The sequence below is a fragment of the Epinephelus lanceolatus genome, chromosome 17 (assembly GCF_041903045.1).
Source record: "Epinephelus lanceolatus isolate andai-2023 chromosome 17, ASM4190304v1, whole genome shotgun sequence".
NCBI lineage: Eukaryota > Metazoa > Chordata > Actinopteri > Perciformes > Serranidae > Epinephelus > Epinephelus lanceolatus.
The window spans coordinates 21,426,497-21,449,636 of record NC_135750.1 but is presented as its reverse complement, the minus strand read 5'-3'; the positions used below and the strand labels follow the sequence as shown (position 1 = coordinate 21,449,636).

Sequence of the window (23,140 nt, the reverse complement as noted above, 5' to 3'; positions counted from 1 at the left end):
ATAGAGAACAGGCTGAGTTCTGCTGTCAGCAGCTTTTTTTTTTTTTTGCTTTAATGTGGGTTTTTGCAACTAAGTTAAGTATTTAAATTACATTTTAAATTGTAACATCATTTTGATAATGTAAACAGGAGGTTATGATCACATTAAATATTATAATATACATAATAAATGGATAAATGTGGGGTTAAGAGAGAAACACAATGAAAAGTCAATAAGGTACAATGTACAGCATGAAGGTCAGGGAACAGAACGCCCACCGCTGTGATTGGTCGAGAGATAACAGAGGGGTATTTTAGCGGGATCTCATTGGATGTGGAAACCCGGAAGTAGGCGAGTAACCAATCCACGGGATAAGAGCACGGATAAAAGTCCTCACCGGTTCGGCAGCCAACGAGTGGACCTGTCCTCTTTTCTGGAGTGGAGAGTGTAACATCTTCTGCATCATTTTAAAAAGATTTACCGTAATAGACTAACTTTTATTTAGGTTTATTATCATAAATCATGGCTGTGTACAAGTTAGTGCTGATTCGTCACGGAGAGAGCAACTGGAACCAGGAGAATCGGTTCTGCGGCTGGTTCGATGCAGATCTGAGCGAAACCGGAGAAAAGGAGGCGAAGAGAGGTGGACAGGCCCTGAAAGGTGAGGACGAACTGATTCAATTTGATCCTATCATCCACTGTAATTGTCTCTGAAATACCTTAGGGTCAATGCACGGATACTATTACATAATGTCCCCTGCATCAGACTCTCGACCGCGCCCCCTTCCCATATGTGGTAGATGTGCAAACGTGCAGAAATGATGCATTCATGTGGCTGCTCTGGTACTGTGTTATTACAGGGCCACAGAGCAGGACAGTTTCTACAGAATTTATCATTTAATTTAATTATTATTAATCATGTTATTCTCTTTGACCCAAGAACAATCTGTTGAAAAGTGGAAAATCCACTGTAAAGCAAAGCAGTTTGCATCTTTGGGTCATGTAGTTTGCTCTTTATCAGCTGGAGAACAAGAAGAAATCACAATAGAGACGCATAGGCCCATACACTGAGAGCAGCCTCAGTGAATCAGACTGCAGTGAAGCTAGAGCTGCAACCATTAGCTGATTAATCACTTGCTCAACTGAAAGACAAATCAGCAATTATTTAAACATCTAGCAATGGTTTCAGTCATTTCAAGGAAAAATACCAAACATTCTCTGGTTCCAGCTTCTCAGATTTGATAATTAGCTTTTTTCATCTGTCATTTTTGACAGTAAATTAATAGAAAATATCTATGAATATCTTTAGTTGTGTAGACTGTAACAACCAATGATAATGAAAGCAGTCTTTAGTTGCAGCCCTTAATGCAGCCGTGTTACACCTTGTAGTTCTGCTTGGGACTCAGTGGCTTCTCTCTTATTGTGTCCTTTCTAAGTTATGTGTCATGCAACAAGTGCAGACTTGTTACTCCCAGAAGGCATTGCAGGGGAATTTACTCACTAAATAAAGCTGAGTGTAGCCGTCACAGTATCCAAGTGGAATATGCAGTCTAAATGCATTAAACTCCAGTGTCTCTCTCTCTCTCTCTCTCTCTCTCTCTCTCTCTCTCTGAAACTTACAGATGCAGGCTTTCAGTTTGACATTTGTTACACCTCTGTGCTGAAGCGAGCCATCAGGACACTGTGGCTAGCCCTGGACAGCATTGACCAGATGTGGGTGCCGGTGCATCGGACCTGGCGGCTCAATGAGCGTCACTACGGAGGCCTGACGGGACTAAACAAGGCAGAGACTGCCGCCAAGCACGGAGAGGCTCAGGTGAAGATCTGGAGGCGCTCGTTTGACATCCCACCTCCCCCCATGGGCCCAGACCATGACTACTACAGCATCATCAGCAAGGTAAGATATGATATCTAAAGCTATGTTTGCCTGTGAGGAAAGAGATGGTTCTGTACATATTGATCAACTGTCGACACACAGGCATAACAAAGACGAGGCATGACTATAACTTATCTCTGCATTCAGGCCCCATAATCAGCTGTGTCACCATGAATGAGAGAAATCAGCAGAAACAAGTGGAGTGTTTAGAGTAAAAATAGTGGGTTTAAGGTCTTTTTGTCCACAGCACAGTCAGCTAGAATGTCCAAATATTTTACACGTACAACAGTGTAAATGAAATCTGACAGCCGCACCACACACTATTTGGGAGCGCATGCTCTCATGTTGTTGCCCAATAGTATGCCCAAGGTGAGTTAATATATGACAGGCAGAAATGAGGTCTGCCTGGTTCAAGTTCAAAGTTCAGTCAAGGTGGATCAGAGGCCTGTGTAGACAGAGGTAGTCAGATGTTAAGATGTAGTAACTCAAAGCTGGCAGATCAGTCAAAACTAAGTGGATAAGTGATCATCAGTATGTTCATTATGTTATAAGAAGTGTCATTAAGGGAGCAGATTCTTTCATGCCTGCAAATGACTTACTTACTCTTACTGAATGCATTTAGGCCCTTTCTCTATTCTGCTCTATTGTGTCCTTTATGTATTAAGATTGTCCTCCCTGCAGGATCGTCGCTATGCAGATCTGACCGAGGACCAGCTTCCTTCCTGTGAGAGCCTTAAGGACACCATTGCACGGGCGCTGCCCTACTGGAATGAGGAGATAGCCCCTCAGATCAAACGGGGAAAGAGGGTGCTCATCGCTGCTCATGGAAACAGTCTGAGGGGGATCGTTAAGCACCTGGAGGGTGGGTGGCGCTATAGAGTTTATATGCAGAACTAGGGAGTACTTCTCAGCACAGATTTAGCCAATGATTCTGCCATGGTTTGTCAATTTTTTTTTCAGTTTTCATAGTTCATCTCAGCTGACAATACAATGCCTTTTGCCTAACTGTTTTGTATTTTATTAAGTAATGAGATTTTTAAGTTAAGGGCTGTTCACACTTCTTAAATGTTGATTGAATTTATGTAAAGACCAGTATATACTTCTTTTGCACTTGTATAACCACTTAATATTGTGACATAATGAGAGTTTTACTCTGTCCAGATATACATTTATACTTCTTAAATACTTAAGAAGTGAATGCATCCAGTATATAACCACAAACCGTTTTGGTGATCCAGTGTTTACACTGAATAGCAACATCCTGCAAATTCTCTTCCCTCTGTACATAACTGATCTGTATGTATGTGCTGCCACCTGTAGGAATGTCCGATGAAGCCATCATGGAGCTGAACCTGCCAACAGGCATCCCCATCCTCTACGAGCTCGACAAGAACCTGAAGCCCGTGAAGCCGATGCAGTTCCTGGGAGACGAGGAGACTGTACGCAAAGCCATGGCGGCCGTGGCCGCTCAAGGAAAAGCCAAGAAGTAAAGACGGAGAAAAGCCAGCTCTGTGTATGACAGAGTGGGTTGTCCCTAACACCTGACCTCAGATTAGTGTTTTTCCTAAATCCTAATTTATTTTGGATTGTAATACATGAAGAGTACACTGCAGATTGTTGTCAAAGGCAACCTCACTCTACTTGCACACTGCAGGGATAGTAGATGGTGAAAGATTGGGATATATTAGGGCCAGGGGAGCCATAGCTCTCAAGAGATTGTAAAGAATTTTGCTAAAATGGTCCATTAATATGACAACCTCTGAGAATGTAGCACTGAAATGAAATTAATAGCATTGCTGATAAAGACAGTTTCTTATCTCTTTACTTGAATATTTAAGTAGTAGCCCTTTTAATGATTAAAACATTGTCATCAAAACACACAACATAGTTTGAGAAAGACAAGAGTCTAATGCTGTGGTGCCCAAGGCTGGGATGTTGAATGTCAGAGCTGATGAGAGTTTTGATGCCACACACACACACACACACACACACACACACACACACATATAAGGTTGACAACACAATTAAGACAAACAGAGGAGAATAAGCATCTGTTTGCCCATGTGTATACTGTATGTTTCTTTGAGATACTGTTTTACAAATGCACTTATGGTCTTAAGAAAGTTATGGTCTGATTATACTGACTTCATCATTACCTGCCTGGGACAACAGTATTATTTATCAGATGACTTAGGCAGTGGGATATTGTAGTCTATTGTAATGTAATTTAAAAAATACTTAATTTTATTTACGCTCTATGGCAATTTTTAGAGTTTGTGTGAGACTTTTTTTTAACATGAAAGGGACCACTGTTAAGGATAGACAGAATATTTTCTATCTCACATTTCAAAGCATTTAATTGATGCATTCCACTGATGAAGGGATGCAATTCTGCAGTCTCTTGAGAGCAGGATGGGACAGTTAGGACCTCAGTCCTTTTCTCTTACTTTAAGTAGTATTTGTGTCGTGTCCTACTATGTTATTTGTGCGGTGTCTGACCATTTGTATTTTTTCTCTGTGTGTTTCATCAAGTTTAGTCCAATTTTAATGGTGCCTAACACTGCAGTATTGCACTGTATAAGTGATAAACCCATTATTTTGATTAAAGCCAGCCAGCTTCACAGTACTTTAACCGAAGATACGGTCTAAATTTTCTGTGTTTGACTGCCATAAGTCTGTCTCTGCCTCTTGGTGTCATAGTATTTACGTGCCTCCACCTCCTCTTCCTACCGTAAATGCCTAGGCTGGCCTCACTGCCTAATGAGGAAGCAGTGGTGGTTTTAAGAAAACAGTCTGCTAAGATTTGGTTTGAAATGTCCCATTGTGTCTTACAGTACTGCCATTTTTCTTTGTTAAATGTAAATCCCTCTGTGCTGATTAAATGTACCCCGAACCTCTGATGGTAATAAATGTACACATCTAATGCTGTTGTGTCTGCTTGTCCTGTTTTACATAAATATATATATATTTTTCCACGTAGTATAGTAGAGTTACATGCTAACCTCAGGTTAGCTGGTCAGTTCATTTTTAATATGAAAATACAAGTATTGGTGGCCAAACTCACTTATATCAGCAGCCTATTTAAAGTAACATTAAAATTGGAAAATCATTTTTTAAAGATGTGCTTATCATCTCTCCCAGACCAAACATGGGAACTTGACCAACATGAATGTATATCAAATTAATTTTCTTTGTTTATTTACAATTTACTTTGTTTTTCATGCAACTCACACAGATGGCCATTATAAAGAAGGATTTTAGGGAAGGACTCTGGTCAATAGAAGTGAACAATAACCACTACATAAAATGATCCATAAAGAAAAAAAGCCATGAAAAATACTTATCAATCAAAAGTTGAAAAAATAAAATAAAAATTCCTCTCAGAGAAGATGAACTTCGGTCGATTTTGTTGGACTATCCCTTTATGTTGGACTCCAAGTTCCACAATGCATTTCGCATAGTGAAGCGATTCGGCTTCAGCGGCTGCAGGCGGGAGTGGAGCAGACGATGAGATGTTTGTAGCATTGGAGCTCTGGGTTTTGTCAATGTCTGTGCATACTGTCAGCCGGTCTCGTCCTCAAAATGAGAAAAGCAACAGAAAACCAAGGAAACACTCGGTAAGAAAACCTGCGGGCTTTATTTGCACTCCATGGCTAAGTTGACAGCGCGTTAGCAAGCTAGCTAAACAGAACACTTCCTGAAATAGGAACTTGCTAATATTCAGTTTTATGTAGTTAGGCAGGCACTGTGAGTGAGTCCGTTATGTCTGCTCGACTACGTAGTTACTGTAAAGAGGGCTGTTCGTGTTTGTCACAATGTAAAGACTTAACGGTAACCAACACTGCCGCCATGTTCACACCTTCATGTCAGTTATCTAGCTAGCGTTAGCTACCTACTTCGTTTAGTTGTTAGCATAAACACTAACTTTACTAACATTTATCTTTGTGTTAACGTTACTTTGTTAACGTGTGTTTGTGTTTGGGGTTTTTCAAGGGGTACTGCGGATAAATAATATAATTTCAAAGCGACACAGCCGCAGGATAAAGTTATGATATTTTCTCGTGTTGTTGTCACTAGCGTAATGTGATTGGCGAGCTGACTAGCAGGTGTCTTGTTGGTGATGGCCAGGGGAAGAAAGAAGCACGGGACATTACGTCACTTGTAGCGCGTGTACAGTAGGTAGTACTGTACGTGCAGTTAATCAACGGTGAAACCAACCGTCAAACCGTTAATTATAGCTAATAATATTTAGGAGTGTTAACTTTAGCCAGCTCTCTCGATAATGTTTCCCACTACCTGTACTTCTGTATCATTTTACTTGAAAACTACGCTGCTAAACTGCTTTATTGTCGTCTTGGTGACTTTGATAATCCAAACATGATCAGTTCCTCCTCTCTGGCTTTCTTACAGAAAACATACTGAAAATTTATCCCCGAGGAATAAAGGTGGGTCAGAGTGTCGCATCCTGCTCCGTCAGGTGCTGCTGTCTGCTGAAAATAACAGAGTATTAATTAGATTTACACCGTGATGCTGGTCATAACACAACTGTTTATTATGGTGAACTTTAAGTTCCTGTAGAGCAGCCTGGTCAACGTTAGTAGGCATTCAGAGTTGTTTTTACTGGGTATACCTATCCAAAACTAATAAATAAAATGCAGTTCATTCAACAACCCAGCTATAAATAAAAATAAAAATTATAAATGGATGTTTTAAAGAGGTGTTGATTCAGTTTTGTAGTAGTTTTGGAGCAGTTTGTTTGTTTCCCTTTGAAGGTGGTTCCTGTATTTTGTCCACCCCACCTTTGTGAATGAGAGTATTGTACTGCATATTTACATGTTGAGATGTTGCAAATGAGGGACATGCGATATGAAGATAACTAGAGCATTTACAAAACTAATGCAAACACAGTGTTCTTTGTAGGATTTATAGAAAATAAGAAAATAGAAAAAAGAAGAGACAAACAAAAAACAAAAAAGGAGACAAAACACCCAACTTAAACGATCCCTAAAACTCCCACATTAAATTGGTGATACGAATGACATTACACTGTTATCCTCTCCAAATGTTGAATAAAATGTTGCTAGCTGGCATGAAATTAGTTCACCTGCTCATTTCTAATATATCTGATCCTCTCTGCCTCAGAAGTACTGAAAAGGTCATCAAACCACATTTTAACATTAGGGATGTTTTTACCCTTCTACAACAATAGCAAGCAACTCACTCAAGAGAAGAAAATAGGTTAAAAGTCATTTTTGAGCCAGTGTGAGGTTGTTAAATGTTAAAAATAATTGTGTATGGTTCAAGCTCAATTCTTGAATCAAGAATTATTTGAAGTTTTATGACAAATGGTGCACCAGTTCTTCTGAATCTTAGGACACATTATAAAACAATTTATTAGAGTGGCTTCATTAGATTGCCACTTATCGTACAGAACGGATATAGTGGGGGAACCATTTACTGATCTTATATTTGTGCATATGCAGTCTACGTGCTATTTTCAGTTACATTAGGCAGTGTTTGACATTAATAGAGCATTCATTCATTCAATTGTTACTTTGCAATCTGGATATATAAAGCTTTTTCCCATTTCTCTCTTATCGAGAAGAGTTTACCTTTTCCCCCTGCAGAGCTGTTTAAAGGATATATACCAGGCAACGAGTATATGGTGGGAGCTTGACAATGGATCTAAGTGTAGAGTCAGTTTACAGTCTCATAAGATGGTATGAACTTCTGAACATAGTCTTTTGTCTGACAGATTCTGAGGAAGTTAAATCTAGATAATTTGAATATGTCAGCCAGTTGTCTTTGTGGTCAGTGGACATATTTATTGTGCACTGGTGAAACACACTCCTGTCAGTGTATATGCAGTTATAGCTATGTGGTGGCGTAATTAATATTTGGTGTGCTGTATGGTGTTTTCATGGAAGTACATATAACGAGAGCCATGCAGTGCACACAATGTTGACTCAACAGTCTATCCATTCAGTTTTTAAAATACATTAAAAGCCCCTATGAAGAGGACAGCTATCAATGTGATGTGATATGTTGTGATTGTAATTGTTATAATCATGTAATTGTCATAGTCTTTGTTACTAATCTTGTACTAATCTTTAGACCCCAGTAGGGCTTTGGTGGTAGTGAGTAGCCTGACATCACCTGACCGTATCACAAATGTCAATCTGCATCTGCCCCGAGCAAATAAAACATGAGTCATTTGTCTTTTTTCCCAGGCAAGGCAGTGAGGGCTTACCCTCCCAAACTTAGGCTTGTTTGAACAGTGTTAAACTAGCAAGTAAACAGGTCCTTAAATTTTCCTGGCGCCTTATATAACATGCTGTGTTTTCGGGCCCTTTTCTCCCTGACATAAAAAATGTTAACAACAGTGTACAACAAAAGCAAAATCAATTGAACGGCACTTGATTTATATGGAACAGTTTCAGCCACAGCTATAAGCATCATGGGCCCTTGCTGGCTGACAAATGACAACATGTAGACCTGGTTAAACTTGAGCATTCAGTGGCACCCCATATTTTAGGATATGTTAGGCCATGATCCACATGTGTGTCTTCTCTGTTTTAGTGAAGGACCTCATAATCCAGCAGCACTTCAGATCCCATTTCACACCTTTTCTCCAGGAGACTCCAGTGAAGCCCTCTCAGGTCCCTAACTGGCTCTCTCACCCACCTTCTAGGAGAATGTTGCCATTTCAAAGCCCTGAGCCATGCTACAGGGACAGACTGGGTCCACCATGGCACCCCCCTTATCCTCCGGGACCAGTCCATTCATCAGGGTTTGTTCCAAGCAGCCCAACTAACATTGGTGCCTCCGTGAATAGGTTCCAAACCATGCCAAGAGGCAGACTGGGTCCTCAGCCCCACCAACAGCGTCAACCCCCAGGGTCTTTCTGCCCATCTGGGTATGCTCCAGTCACACCAACTAGTAGTAGTACTACAGCTAATAGGCCGCCGGGCGTCTTTTACCCTGCACCCCCTCAATTCATGAAGGATTTAAGCAACCACTCCCCATCTTCCCACGTCAGGAGAGATCAAGGGACTGAATCCAAGGACAACTGGTCTTACTCAGGAAGCAAAAATGTAACTGCACAAAGACAAGAATCAAACAAGGTATTGTTTTCTTTTTTCAATATAGCCATCAGTGAAACCAGGGCTTGTTTAAAAAACTGTCTTGTTTATAACCTGTACTACAGTATAGCAGTATGCGGTGCTAAATTGTTATGGCTATTAACGTTTACTCTGTCTGTTAGGCTCAATCAAGCGAGGTGAGAGGTTCCATACAAACTATCCAGCTCCATCGACCCCCTATTACCTCATCATTCAACACCAGAGCAGTTCAAGGAGTTTGCACACTGGCCCCCTCAGGCTCAGAGCACTGGAGTCCTGCCAGTGGCCCCCCTGACAGCCAGGTGCCCCCGCTTGTCTACCAGTCTTCTCCGAGTCCCCAGTCTTCTGTCAGGAGTAGTGGTTCCAGTTTACCCAACATGCACAGTCCTGTAGCTCCTTGCCAGGTAACATTTGTCATGCTCCATCAAACATCAAGTTCAGGTGGGGGGTTTTGATAATCTGGAAGTCGAACCTCAAATCAGGCTTGTGGCGTTGAAGAGAGCATGATGCTGGGTTCTCAGTCTTTTTAAAACAAAAATTCAGGCGATATACATTTGATAAGTTAAAGAGCATTTGCCAGGTGTTAAGTGTTAAGTTAATTCATTCATTTATTCATTCATTTATTATCCATAACCGCTTGTCTTGACGAGGGTTGCGAGGGGGCTACAGCTTATCCCAGCTGACATTTGGCCAGAGGTGGGGTACACCTAAAACAGGTCAACAGACTATCACAGGGCTGTATTTAGTTTAATTTACTGATATTTATTTAAAAGTGTACTATGCAGGATTGTTGGTGTCAGTTTGGAGGATTGCCAGAATTAAAGTCCAACATTTGTGCAACTTGAGATAGCTTTGTATATAAATACTTGAGGTGTGAACATTGGTGATTTCATCTATGTTCCCAGCAAACACCAGCAAACTTTAACTGTTGTGTTACATGTTGATGTAGGTGGTGCTGCTAAAATTGTCCACAGGTAGTACCAGTGCTACCAGTGGAAAAAGTTAGTTTGGAGCTCTGCATAGCAATGCGAATGTTGCTGTGTTTTTTTACTAAAAGAAGCCTGCTTCTTAAATAGTCACATTGTTCTGTTCTTTTCTTTTGTAGGACCAACAACATAAACGAACACCTTCAAGAGAAAACTTAATTCCAGGTAATAATGTCAAAGTAAATCTGCCCATTTTTCACTTTTCCACCTGTTACTCATAAAGCTACAATCTTTAACCTTGTTTGCATGTTATCTTGCAGTAAGTGACAACAGGCTTTTGAGTTTGTAGAACAAGATTTTTCCATCTTGTAGCATGACTGCACTGAAATTGTTATTGACCTGTGTGTAATGTGAATTTGATTTACCTCAGTGATAAACAGAGATGGCATTGGGAAAGTCAACTAGTCTGGCATGTCATAAATAATTGGGTTGACATTTCCTCAGTGGCAGAATATAATTGTCATCCTCAGCTACAGTACTATTTTTAATGTTTCACTACAGTCCACCATAACAGATTAAAAAAATAATGTAAAAAATAGCTTTAATCATCCAGAAACGTCCTCTCTTTATCATCGATATTCATGTTTTCTGTACTACAGTGTTCACAGGACTTACTTGGCTTTTGCACTTGTGTTTTTAACAAGTTGCTAAAAACCTGGAAACATAAACATGAGCTTGAACTGTTGGTAGTTTCGTAAGAAGCTGTTACTTTTACATGCCACAAATTGCAGTATATGTGTAATTATTTGAATTTTTACATTCTTAAAAAAGGTATATTTTGATGTCTTTTTCTGTCCCCAGTAGTGGACTATAATTGCTCATCTCAGAAGAGGTGCAGGGAGTTTGAGGACTGTGACGACGGTGCCAAGAAACTGTGTCTTCCAGCTATAAACACAGGCAAAGCACAGACACCAAAGGCCACTGTTGGCAACTCACTCAACACTTCACTGATGTCTCAGCCGTCATCGAGGCATTCTTCAGTCTTGGAACTGTCACCCAAAACCATCGATCGCCATCTGTGCTCAGAACCAGAACCAGCACGTGGTCAGTCAACATGCCTGGAACTGTCGTCCACGTTTAAACCCACCCAGTCATCCTGTGCATCACTGACACCCAAAACTTGTTTAAAGAGACAACCATCAACGGGGGCGCAGCAAGCCTATTTAAATTTCACCCAGAACCATACTTTGTTAATAGAGTTAAGGTCACCTCCAAAACCAGATGAAGAGAGTTTGAGGAAAAGAAGTGTGGAAAACGATAAAAGGGATAGGTCAGACCCTTTGTTATCCTCCGAGGCTCCCCAGAAGGACACTGGTAGCTCACCTCATGCTCAGTTAGGCAACCAGCTCTCTGGTCATACTCACCGTAATACTTCAGTCTTGCCAGTCAAGACCCTGAGCAGAGGAAATCATGTGGAGGAGAGCAGAAAGTCGGACAACAGCACTCCAAAACCAGCCTCAAAGACGAATTCAGGTTCTCTGAGTTGTCGCACGGCAGAACGGACCAAAAACCCCCGTCCAAAAAGATCTGTTGCAATCCCTAATGATATAGATGAGCTGTTCACCCCTGATCCCTTGACCTATGTATTCAGCACTGGCCATAAGACTGTAAAGCTCAGGACAGATGGGATCAAATCCCCATCCTCAGAGAAAGGATGTCCATCCAGCACTGTGACCAGCTCCAGTACTTCTGTTACTGCATCCTTGTGTCGCAAAACTGGTTCTTCTCATGCAGTGGACACCCAAGACTCATCATCAGCTCCTCTCCCACAAGTCTACATGCCAACTGTGGCATTAGAGCGGGTAAAACTTGAGAACTTAAAACCCATTTGCTCCAAAAACAGTAAACTCAAAAAGAGCCCCACCAGTTCTTTGGGCAGGCAGCTTAAGGATGAGAGTGTTAAATCTGATGAGAAACACACATCTCTCCTCCCCAACAATGTGGGAACATGCGCTTTAGAGACTGAGACTGTGACCACAACTGCTACAACTCATCATTCTCCATCTCCACTGCTGGAGAGGCAGGCAAGTGAAGGGCGTAGAAAGACGGTGAGTGAAGAGGATCCTATAGATGTGGAGCTGGACCTGGACTTGAGCTTTGCAGTAGATGTGGATCTAACCCAGAGCTCCCAGAGCAGTGAGGACGAACAGCTGATTTCCCTGCAGGAGATGATGGAGCGTGTTACCAAGCCTCCAGATACGCCGGAGAAGGGAGCCTTCTCAGAGCCCAGTACACCTGGACATCGCAGCAGCCAGTCAAAAACTGTAAGCTTCGCATGGCTTGTCTTTGCTGTACATAAAGTTATGAATGAGCATGAACTTGCTAAGCTAAAGGACCAATAAAACCACTAAGTGTTGTTGGTTGTGTTTCCACAGCAGCCATTGCCATCCACGACAAAGTGTGGTACCTACAAGAACAACCTCGACCAGATGCTGAAGGAAATTAACTCCACTAAAAGGTATATTATACAGAAAACGTCACTCCAACTACCTTTTAATTTGAGCTACAAAGCTGCACATGAGAGGAGTTAACTTTTTCCACTGTTTATCCATCAGAGCCAAAGAGCTCGAGGCACAACTTCTAACTGCATGTGAAGAGGACCTGTTGAGAATAGCTGAATACGAGGAGGCTGAGGAGAACCGAGAGGAGGGTGTCTCCACCGAACAACAGTAAATTATACAAAAACACTGGTGCATTATACCTTGTCACTGGCAACCATGCCTTTCACAGCATTTAACTGTTATCTGTATTTTTATGTAATTTGTCTTTTAGGGAATTCTTGCAGCGCTACTCTTTGATGTCCAATGCAATCAGGGAAGTGCCTCCAGGAGAAGTCGTGTTCAACCTGGAGAAATTTGGCCAGATCTTCAGCCAAGATACACTGCAGCTCAGACAATGCATGGTCAGTCCACAGGGGGCAGCACAGAAAACGCTTCTTTGGTAAGTTGTTTTATTGTGTGGACATATGGGAGGTTCAGAGCAACATGTCTTGCCATTGACGAGATTGATCATTTGCCCCAGGGCTGTTGATCATTTTGACCTACCATCCTGTCCATGTCAAGTGTAATACTCATATAAATACTGTATAACATCATTATATGATGGTCAGATCAGCACAGCACATTCATGCTTCCCAGAGGATGAATCGTTTTTGTCTTTGACAACAGCTCCTTTTGCATATCCCTAAGGCCAATATGTGAACTTATCTGCACACAAGACATCTTCTACCATCTGGTAGAAGGTTTAGAGTTCCTCACTGCAGACTGAACAGATTTAAAAACTCGTTTGTTCCTGTGTCAATAAAGCTAGTAAACAAGGTCAGATAAGACCAGAGCTCAGATGACTTGCTTTTGTTTGTTTTGCACAGGTTAGTATTTTTACTTATTATAATTTTAGCATTTTATTAGCCCTATTAGGTGTTATTTATTCATTCTTTTATTTATTCATTTTTTAATTCACCATGTTTCTTGCACTTTTCGGCACCTTGTATGATATGGAATGCGCATATCTATTGTATGTTTGGTATTGTGTTGTATCGTATTGTAGGTTCTGTGTTGTGGCTGCAGCATGAGCGAACAGCCTAGAACAAATTTCTCACTTTGTGAGACAATAAAGTTAATCTTGTATCTTGTATCTTGTATGATGGCTCGTTACTGCGTACAAGGGGATGGACCTTTTGATTTTAATGACACCATGGCATTTCCTTAAGGCCACCCAGAGGACAAATTAAATTTTTAACCTCTATAGTGAACATTGCAGCCTATATTGACAAATACCAAAGCTTTACATCTGAAATACATGGGGCACAAACATGGCATGACAGTTAATGTGTCCATTATTTTTCCTACACATGCCTCCGCTGCCCTTAAAAAAATGTAAAAACTACTCTGAACTGTGTAAAAAAAAAAAAAAAAAAAAAAATTACAATCTGTTTGAAAATTATTAAAATGAATACCTCATTGTACCAGTGGCAATGTGACACAGAAGAGCAACCTTGTGTGTGTGTTTTTAATTAAAATCAATCATAACAGTGCATCCTGTAGCTAAGTGATCCAGTTAATTCATGTAGCACCAGTTAATATTGCCATTTTCACTTGGTAAAACTCAGTATGCACACAGTGAAGCTGGCACACAACCACAAACGCTACAAAGACGGAGTCTGTGTAGCAGGTAATAAAATAAACCCTGAGCCACCCTGCCTACGTGACACGTCTGTGCCCCATGTATTAAGGCCGTTTTTCATCTTACTGTCTGATTTAATGAATACCTTTTCTCTCAACTTATGTTCCCCAGGTCCAGCCCTGCTCAGCTGAGACTGCATTTAAATATTGGATTGTTCCAGGAAGCTTTCGACTGTCACTCACCCTGTCCAGCTCAGGTTACCCGTTTCCTATTCAAGGTAGGCCCCACGCACACCTGTAGCATGTCACTAATGATTTCTGTCCAAATGTCTGAGCTTTGGAAGTAATTGTTTGTTGATTCTGTCAGATGATGTCAGTCCACAATGAGAGGATAGTATCTGAAAAGATTCTTCAGGCCCTCTGTGACATTGCTTGCACAGCTGCTTATCAGATAGGTCAGTTCCATTCACTCAAGCTTTTGGTATTTTGGTATTTCCTTCTATTGTTAAGACATGTAACCATGTTTTTTTTTTCCCGTGCGTGCTTCCTCAGTGAAAAATGGAAATGAACAGTTTAAAGTGTGGGTACCCAGTTTGGCCGATGTGGCCTTGGTCCTGATGAATATGGGAATTGCGTTTGTCACTCTCTTCCCTTTTGAGAACCTGCAGCCTCCATTCACAGAGGGAGATTTGCTGTGAGTAGTGTTCCTGTTTCATACATTTCCTTGTTTCCTATGTAAGAGCTTAGAGTGTGAGCTGAAAGTTGTTGTTTTTTATTTCATGCAGTTGAATATCTGTCTGTTTGTGTAGGGAGGACATATGTATCAAAAGTGAGAGTCCCTCTAGTAACAAGGAGCAGACCATTTTCCCCGAGCACAACTGCAACAACATCCTGAAGGTGAGATGCAAACGCAAACAGATGTCTGATAGGAGCAGTTTGCTGTCGTGTCTGTGAGAAAGAGAGTTTGGCAAAGAGAGCACAGCTTCACCATTCAGATCATTCACCTCTTGGTTGTTTCCTCTGTGTTCTCATCTGCAGTACCTGTCTTACTGTATGGGCCTCTGTCCAAAGGCATACAGTGACGATGAGCTGCTGTTGTTGCTTACCGTGGTGGGAAGGGTGGGCCTGGACACACGGCTCATCCTCCAGTCCAGTGTGGAACTGTACCCTTTGCAGTACAAAGTTGTCAACAACATCAAGGACTGGGACACCATGGTTAGTTCATGCATACCTCTGATTCCATGAAAATCACTGATGTGTTTTTTCCAGGCTTGGAAAAGTTTTTGAAAAATATTACATTAATCTGAATATTTACCATTACATGACATATAAAATCATGTTAATCGCTGTGGGCAGCTGGCTTAAGGTGCAATGTGTAATGCCTGACCACATGGCACTCTTAAATGCTTGATTCTGACTGGTCAATCAACAAAATTCTGCGGTGTTTATTTCTTGAGGTATCACCGTTGCTCTGCTGCTCCGTTGCTAGAGACGCCATAGCAACGGCCTTAGACTGAGGAGCATCAAAATCAGTTAGCGTTATTTTTCAACAGTCACCGGCTCACTATACATTATCCCTTACATAACTGTCTCCAGCGATTGAAAGCCACACCAATGTTTACTCTTGTTTTGCTTCTTTTTATGTCACCTATTTTGTTTTCCGCCAAATGTGGTTTCCTGCAGCAAGCTGGTGGTTGGGTTGGTGATAAAGGTCACTTACCAAGAGCTTCAGCCATCTTTATGTTTACTGTGCCACTTACCAGGGCTTGTGCTTTTAACATAATTGATAAGCTCTCAGGGCAGCTCTACTTCTTCGTCCTCTCATGTTGGATTAGGGGAGACTGGATGCCATGGTGACTACGTATTGCCTCTCGAGGTATAAGTGGTATTACAAGACAGGACCGGCTGGGGCTAGCTAGTTAGCATGCTCATTTCAGATATCTAATAGTAGTTGTAACAACACAAATAGATGTCTTTGACATAATATCAGAACTATTACTTTAACATCCTGTTCATTTTATCAATGTTTCAGACTAAAATTCTGCCCATATTTTACACTTTGCACCTTTTAACATCAGATGAAAATCTTTAAAGGTGTAAAAAAAAAGAAAAAAGTGTTTAATACATGTTTGGAACTATTGTGATTAATATTGTATGTCCTTACATGCATACAGAGAACTCACAGAGTGTTTGGTTGGGATTTTTTTTAAAGCATGGAAATCAACTGACCAAAGTGTTTATGAACCCTTTTCACCTTTAATTTATAAAATAAATGATATTTTTTTAATATAGTTAATTATTGATTATTTATCTGAAATGTCTTCAGCTGCCCAGAATCTGTCAAGCCCTGACCGATCTGACAGATGACCACCACAACATGTGCCTGCTTGTTCAACTGCTGCCTGACAACACACGTGGAAAGTAAGTCTTTTAATCTGTTTTTCTCTGCTTGTCTCTTCTTTATCCAAACAATGAATCTTTTAATTTTGATAAATGATTTTATTGTATTGCACATTAAAAGCTGTTCACTTTTGTTTGTATAGGCAACTGCGGAGACATCTGAGTCTGTCCATGATCTCAAAACTGCTGGACGGAAATTGCACTTACAGACCTACAGAAAAGGAGTTTCAGGTAATTTGCTTCAGTGTGTAACCTAAACCTACACAGTGTGCTGTAGAGCCCAACAGATGAAATATGTGCACTTCAGTAATCTATAGTTAATAATCTATAGTTCTCCCATCCTCTTGCTCTTGTATGCTCAGCTTTCTAAACTGAGGCCATACCTGCCTCGTATGCAACCCTCCACCCTTCTCCGATGCATGCTGAGCTCCTCCAGCAGGAGTCAGAAAGAGAAAGAAGACGACATGAACACCTTAGACCAACAGGTGAGCATATGCCTGAAACCTTAAAATGTTCCAGCCTAAAACTCTGTCTCGAATTCTCCACTTGTTTGTCATGTCTAGTGATTTTTTTTTAATGTGTAAGTAAAAGAATCCTGAACTGGATGTTACTGTGAATGGATCAAAGCAGATGTTACTGTGAATGGATCAAACATAATTTACATAATTATGTTTGATCCATTATTATTATAATAATGCAACTTTCTTTCCATGTATTCTTTGTCTCAGTCCTACTACCTCTGCTACAGCCTTCTGACCTTGGCAAATGAAGCTTCCAATTTTCAGTTCTTCCCAGCTCATCAAAAGGTGCGACTTACATCATTTCCATTTTTTCTGTCCTCAAGTGTTGGGCTACTTATTTTTAATCAACTCATTTAATGTTTGAAGATGGTGATATCCTTCTTCCTGTGAGAGGTGTGTTAATGTTTTTTGCCTTTTTCTTCTGATTTACAGAAGCAGCTGCTGGTTTTATGCTATGAGCTAGAAACGCATGTTAAGTGTGACATTAGAGAGAGCGAGAAATGTCTCTACCGGAGCAAGGTGAGTTCGATTTCAAAAAGATCTTTGAGTATTTGTGTGTGTATTGGTGTGTATTTTGAACCCACATGCAGAACATTTTTCTACTTTTTCCTCCAACAAATTAAAAAAAAGTGCAGCCTTGACAGAGGTTTGTTGTTTCTGAATGCTTTCAAGTTTGAACTTCATTGTTGTTATTATCCTGAAGGACATTTGGTTTGCAGCCGTGCATTATATACGTAAATCACAGGAATACAGTGGCAATACACAAAAAAACTTAAGTCAAAAGCACGAAGCAGTATAGAATATAAAAAATTGAAATATTATGAATATTAAAAATTTAGAAATATTCATCAGTAATAAAAACATGTATTAGAGATTAAGAGGGCAATAGACACACTTCTATCCTGGAAGAGATTTTGGACCTGTACCCTCAGCCATTTGTCTGCTACTCTACTCTGCTGTAACTCTCTCAGTGCTGAAAATCAGACTTCCCCCATAGTACACTCTCACACACACACACACACACACACACACACACACACACAAAGACCTGCATTTATTGACAGGCTGTTATGTTACGGTGACTTTCCCACATTCACACATATTGAGTTTCTTGTCAGGTACCATGTAAGCTTACATTATGACAGGCTTATGACAAAATGACTTGGCAGCACCTGTTTCTGCATGTGTACAGCGAGAGAGGAGAAGAAGAGAGGTGTGCTGTGCTGCTGCCAGAGGAGCCGTTAACTGAGTTTACTCTGAGCAGCAAGTTGATTAAAGAGTCTAAAAAGTCTGGGGCTGTTCATAAAACATTCAGACTGCCCAGTTCTAACAACGCCACTCAGCATGGGCCGGTAGCAGTCTCAATTTCAGCTATGTTGTTGCTATGTGTAACAGTATGTCAACAAGTCGGATGATATGAAATTAAACCAGCACTATTATGAATGATATGATATAACACACCCATGTTGTTTTTGCTAAATTTGTGTACAAGAGAAGAAAAATAGCAGACAAAATACAACCCTGTGGAGAGTCTGTTAATAAATGAGATTTACAATTAGAAGTAACAAAGAAATAACTGGCTGGATTGTGCGACTGACTGGGGGAAAGTCAGTGAGTAAGAGCTTAGTGTTGCTCTCAGAAACCTCCAATGGTATTAAGTCTGGCATCTGAAACACCTCTGTGTGTTAAACATGTTGAAGTGGACATACCTGATGTTCCACCTGCCTCAGTATCTCTTGTTTAACCAGTCTCTCAAAACTTTCCATTACTAACTAGCCTCATTCAAATAAAAACCCTTTGAATGCTATGTTGATGTCCATGGCAGCACTGTCCCTGACACTAGTTTTATCACAGAAATCATAGCTGGCAAATCTAAACTAAAAGCTGCTTGAGTTATTCACTAGCTGCTCATCAGAACTAACCCCATGCAGAGAGACTATACTGCACTTACTGCGTAGACATGCCGTCACATTCATGCTGTTCCATGCTAACATCCCTTCTAGTAATAGCAGAAGCAATTGTGTCCCCTCTCCAGAGAAACTTTGTAGGGTTTAGTATTTTGGTAAGAGAAAAGCACCTTCATATGAATCCACTATCCCATTGCTGCACACCACAACATTTAGTTAATCAATGCTTTTAGGTGAGTTCTTAAAGATAGATCAGTTTGTACAATCAAAGCACCCCTGGCAGAGGTGCAGAGTATCTGTACAGTCAGGAATATTAAGGGGAAGTTCCTCAGAAGGGAGGGAGGATCACACTGATACAGTAGCCAGTAGTTTGTAGTAGTCTAAAGGGACAATGCATATTAATGAACAAATACATGAGTATATGTAAATACGCCAGATTGTAGCCCATAGCTAATTTCCATCTGTTATCCCTATAGGCAGGTTGATGTAAAAAATGTAGTGAAACAGCAGCGACAAAAGACAGAGTTAAAATTCATAGCAACCCGGTAGACACAAATACAGAAGACACAAGAGGTGCACAATATACATTCGAAAGTACATCAAGTGTAGCCCATGACAACACCAGTCAGGTTAACTAATTTGTTTGAGGACTGTTACATTAAACGCTAGCCCACTGAATTTGGTAGGGGTGGGAATCTCTCGGCACCTCCCAATTTGATTCTGATTCAGAGGGCTACAATGCGATTACAAATGATTACTGATGCATTTTGATGGCCAAAACTCAAGAAGTAGCCTCACTTAGAACGCAAACACATCACGCATGTTTATATCTGTTCCGTTTCACTATCTGGTTGGTTCAGCTGTAAGGGACGTACAGCCTGGTCTTACAAAATTGTTACAGGTGATCATAATGTTGAGAATTGGTCTTGATTGATCTTTCCATCTTACTGTCAACAAAAATCCACAATTAAGGAGTTGGAACAGGTGAAGTTTTGACGTCAACAAACAATTATCTTAATTTTTGATGATACCTTAATCAATCATTGCTGTCATTGTTTCAAGATGCAGTCATGCAAGCCAATCATTAAAAGCAGGCTGCTCTCTCTTGTAGAAGTGTGTTTGACAATGTCTACCTCCCCCTTCTTCCTCCAGGTCAAGGACCTGGTGGCCAGGATCTACACCAAGTGGTCGATGCTCCTTCAGAGGACCAGGCCCCTCCATGTACAGTAGTCTTATACTTACTCTTATATAAATAATTACTTAAAACAAATTCTTCGTCTTTAAAAGATAAAAGCAGTTAAAATAAGGAGTCCTCAAATTATGTCAAATGATTGTATAATTCTGATGTACAATTCTATATTGTCCTCCTGTAGGGTAAGCTGTATGATTATTGGCAGCCTTTGTCTGTGGATACATTAACAAGCAGCCAAGAAGAGGAGGAGGTGGTCAACAGTGATGATGAAGAGGGGCCGGTGATGGAGGAGAGTGAAGAAGAGGAACCCAATGAAACTGGAACTGAAGAGGTTGCAATGATATCTGAGGACGAGGACAAGGAAGAGCGAGACGATACAACGGATGACACGGATAAAACGGAGGATTACATAAAGCCAGACGAAACAGAGGCAGACGATACAATGGACACAAACAAGATGAGGGGCGACGTAAAGCCAGAAGAAACGGCGGGAGATGATACAGTGGACACAAACGAGACTGGGGGGGACGTAAAGCCAGACGAAACAGAGGCAGACGGTACAATCGACACAAACAAGATGAGGGGCGACATAAAGCCGGAAGAAACGGAGGGAGATGATACAGTGGACACAAACGAGACTGGGGGCGACATAAAGCCAGATGAAACAGAGGCAGATGATATAATGGACACAAATGAGACTGGGGGTGACGTAAAGCCAGAAGGAACAGAGGGAGATAATGCAATGGATGACACAAAGGAAACTGAGGAAGCAACAGAAACAATACTAAGGGAGTTGAACCACGAAATGCCAGAGATGGAGCCTTACGTACACGAGCAAGTGGAGGCTAGAAATGCAGAGCATACTGAGGTGGAGACTGAAAATCTGGTTGAGGCAAGAAAAACATCTCACCACAACCAGGTGGCAGCATGTGATCTACTGTAGTGTCAGTTTTATTTGTGTTCAGCTGTTGCCTTAATATGAAGCGCATTTTGCACTATTTGCCTACCCATCCTCTTTAATTAACCCCTAAGTTTCATTGTGTATACAAATACAAATTGTTTATTTATGAATAAACCATTTTAGGAGAGATCGCAGAGATCATATTTTTGGTTAGTGTTGCACAACCAACAAAACGTTGTTTTACTGGATGTCTTTTTTTTTAAAATAACTTGATGTTAAAATCTTATGTAAATGACTTCTCGCTATACCTCTTCACTTATTCAGTTGTGTGCAATTTGTAAAATGTGGGTCACAGATGTTACATATACATTGCTGTAGCTGTCGGCCCACAAAAACCTGTGTTTAATTGGAGGGTTTTTTTACATCCTTGTCAACTGTGTTCATTTGTGGAAATTAATTTCTCAAGAAAATAGTTCAGTGTCACATTTACTTTAGTAACTGAAATACTGATTTACTGTTATGTGTGATATGCTGCAAATCAGCCTCGAGTTACAACGTGACACGTTTAAAATCTACTCGACTATGCAACATGTTCACTAGCAATCAGTTTAGAAACAGCATCTTATACTGAGGTTTCTCAGCCGTTATTGTTTCATTCATAAAAATGTGACAGGCCGTTTTTCACAGCAGACACAGACCTGTCACAATAGGAAAATCAAATGTGCTAATAACATTAGAAATGGCTCTGTTGTATTCACATGTCTCAGTAAGTTGTGACAGTGAGACTGAAACTGAAGGAGCTAAATGGAGTTCAGCCATAATTAATTTGACTGTTTAAACCCTTTGTTTTTGTCGCTGTCGCACGTCGAAAATGTTTTCTCTGAAAAAGGCCTGTTAAATTTACTTTGTAAATAATTTCCAGATACACATTAACTTGTTGATTCCGTCATAATTTCACTGTTGTGTTGTTTGTGGGTGTTGTGTTGAATTACCCTTTGATAAAATATTTTTTTATTGATTAAAAAATACTTTTTTTTTTTTTTTTTTTTACAGCTATTGCCAAATGGAGTAAAATAAAATTTGTTTACATGTTCAAAAAATGTTGTTTTTGTAAAAATATGTTGGGTAAAAATGTAATCCACTCCTGCCAATATTAGCAAGATAAATATATTCATAATAACACAACTAATATATTTGTGATAGCATCACATATTTGTCAAAAAAGCAATAGAATTTGTCCTGATTTATTTTAAAGTGAGTCGTTATTGGGTACGTTTTTATGGACACTTGTCAGTGTTCTTTTTTACTGTTTTTTAAATGGAAGTATTTTAGACAGCTATATTAAGCTGTCAACCAAAATATGTTCAGATAACTGCATTTGATTAATAGAGCTCTCTAAATAAAGTTACAGTGTTGATGCATTATTTCACAGATGTACAATACCTGCTGAAAATTGCACCCCCTGTATAACCCTAACTTGTTCTGAGAAAGGAAGGGATGCATTGCAGGTAATAGAAATATCAGCCTACCTCTGCTGGATAATAATAATACATCCACATGTAACTTTTTTCCCTACAGCTCTATAGCTGAAAGGTAGTTATCAGCACATACTTTCATTCGATTGACTTTGACACTGCATACATCCATGCTTTGTCAGTGAATTTGACATTCCTTTCCACATTTAAAGGGGAACTATGGCCATCTCAGAATTCATACATGTTATACCTAGGGTCTAAGACAGTACAAAAAATAGAAGTGAACCTGAACAACTCGTGCAATTCCAAAAAGCTAAAGTGCTAAAACACAAATTTGTGACACAGAGCAGTATATGGGTACATTTTCTGTTTCACAGGGTTCCCACAGTCATGAAAAATCTTGGAAAGCCATGGATTTTCATTCCTTTTCCAGACCCGGAAAAGACATTAAATTAGTAAAAAATTACTGAAAGTTTTGAAAAAGTCATAGAATTGTATTGTGTACAATGAAATTAATTTTAACTAATCTTGTGAGCAGTGATCTGTGGTTAAACTTCCATGTGATATAACAAAACAGCAAATGTATTTTCTGTAGGTTAATATGCATTATTGTGTGATGTTTTGTTTACCATCACGTTTCATTAAAATGAAACCAGAGTGC

The 23,140-nt window shown here is 40.2% G+C and overlaps 2 protein-coding genes across 7 annotated transcripts; both read left to right on the top strand.

Moving 5' to 3' along the window:
• The first annotated feature begins 369 nt into the window (after positions 1-369).
• On the top strand, positions 370-4,778 carry LOC117248825 (phosphoglycerate mutase 1-like). Its single transcript, XM_033614108.2, has 4 exons — positions 370-640; positions 1,602-1,876; positions 2,537-2,717; positions 3,176-4,778. The coding sequence occupies exons 1-4, from the start codon at positions 502-504 to the stop codon at positions 3,343-3,345; spliced, it is 765 nt and encodes a 254-aa protein (XP_033469999.2). The 5' UTR covers positions 370-501; the 3' UTR covers positions 3,346-4,778.
• A 520-nt stretch (positions 4,779-5,298) lies between these two features.
• slf2 (SMC5/6 complex localization factor 2) lies at positions 5,299-22,104 on the top strand. 6 transcript variants are annotated; one of them, XM_078176287.1, is made up of 21 exons: positions 5,299-5,472; positions 6,266-6,300; positions 8,435-8,979; positions 9,120-9,380; positions 10,082-10,127; positions 10,767-12,226; positions 12,338-12,420; positions 12,518-12,631; positions 12,735-12,902; positions 14,256-14,361; positions 14,451-14,538; positions 14,636-14,777; positions 14,893-14,980; positions 15,122-15,298; positions 16,410-16,504; positions 16,627-16,714; positions 16,846-16,968; positions 17,212-17,289; positions 17,437-17,523; positions 20,064-20,132; positions 20,285-22,104. In XM_078176287.1, exons 1-21 carry the CDS (start codon positions 5,438-5,440, stop codon positions 21,044-21,046), a joined length of 4,650 nt encoding a protein of 1,549 aa, XP_078032413.1. In that variant the 5' UTR covers positions 5,299-5,437; the 3' UTR covers positions 21,047-22,104. The 6 variants fall into 6 exon arrangements, with proteins under 6 accessions (XP_078032413.1, XP_033469738.2, XP_078032414.1 ...); XM_033613847.2 differs by having other exon boundaries at positions 10,764-12,226; XM_078176290.1 differs by having other exon boundaries at positions 5,313-5,472; positions 8,547-8,979; positions 10,764-12,226.
• Positions 22,105-23,140: the final 1,036 nt, after the last annotated feature.

Excerpts from the sequence above, each read along its gene's own strand:
- LOC117248825 (XM_033614108.2), top strand. The coding sequence starts at position 502 with ATGGCTGTGTACAAGTTAGTGCTGATTCGTCACGGAGAGAGCAACTGG. Across the intron at positions 1,877-2,536 it reads ACTACAGCATCATCAGCAAG|GATCGTCGCTATGCAGATCT; the intron begins GTAAGATATGAT and ends TCCTCCCTGCAG. Across the intron at positions 2,718-3,175 it reads GATCGTTAAGCACCTGGAGG|GAATGTCCGATGAAGCCATC; the intron begins GTGGGTGGCGCT and ends TGCCACCTGTAG.
- slf2 (XM_033613847.2), top strand. The coding sequence starts at position 5,438 with ATGAGAAAAGCAACAGAAAACCAAGGAAACACTCG. Across the intron at positions 14,778-14,892 it reads TTCACAGAGGGAGATTTGCT|GGAGGACATATGTATCAAAA; the intron begins GTGAGTAGTGTT and ends CTGTTTGTGTAG. Across the intron at positions 16,715-16,845 it reads CTACAGAAAAGGAGTTTCAG|CTTTCTAAACTGAGGCCATA; the intron begins GTAATTTGCTTC and ends TTGTATGCTCAG.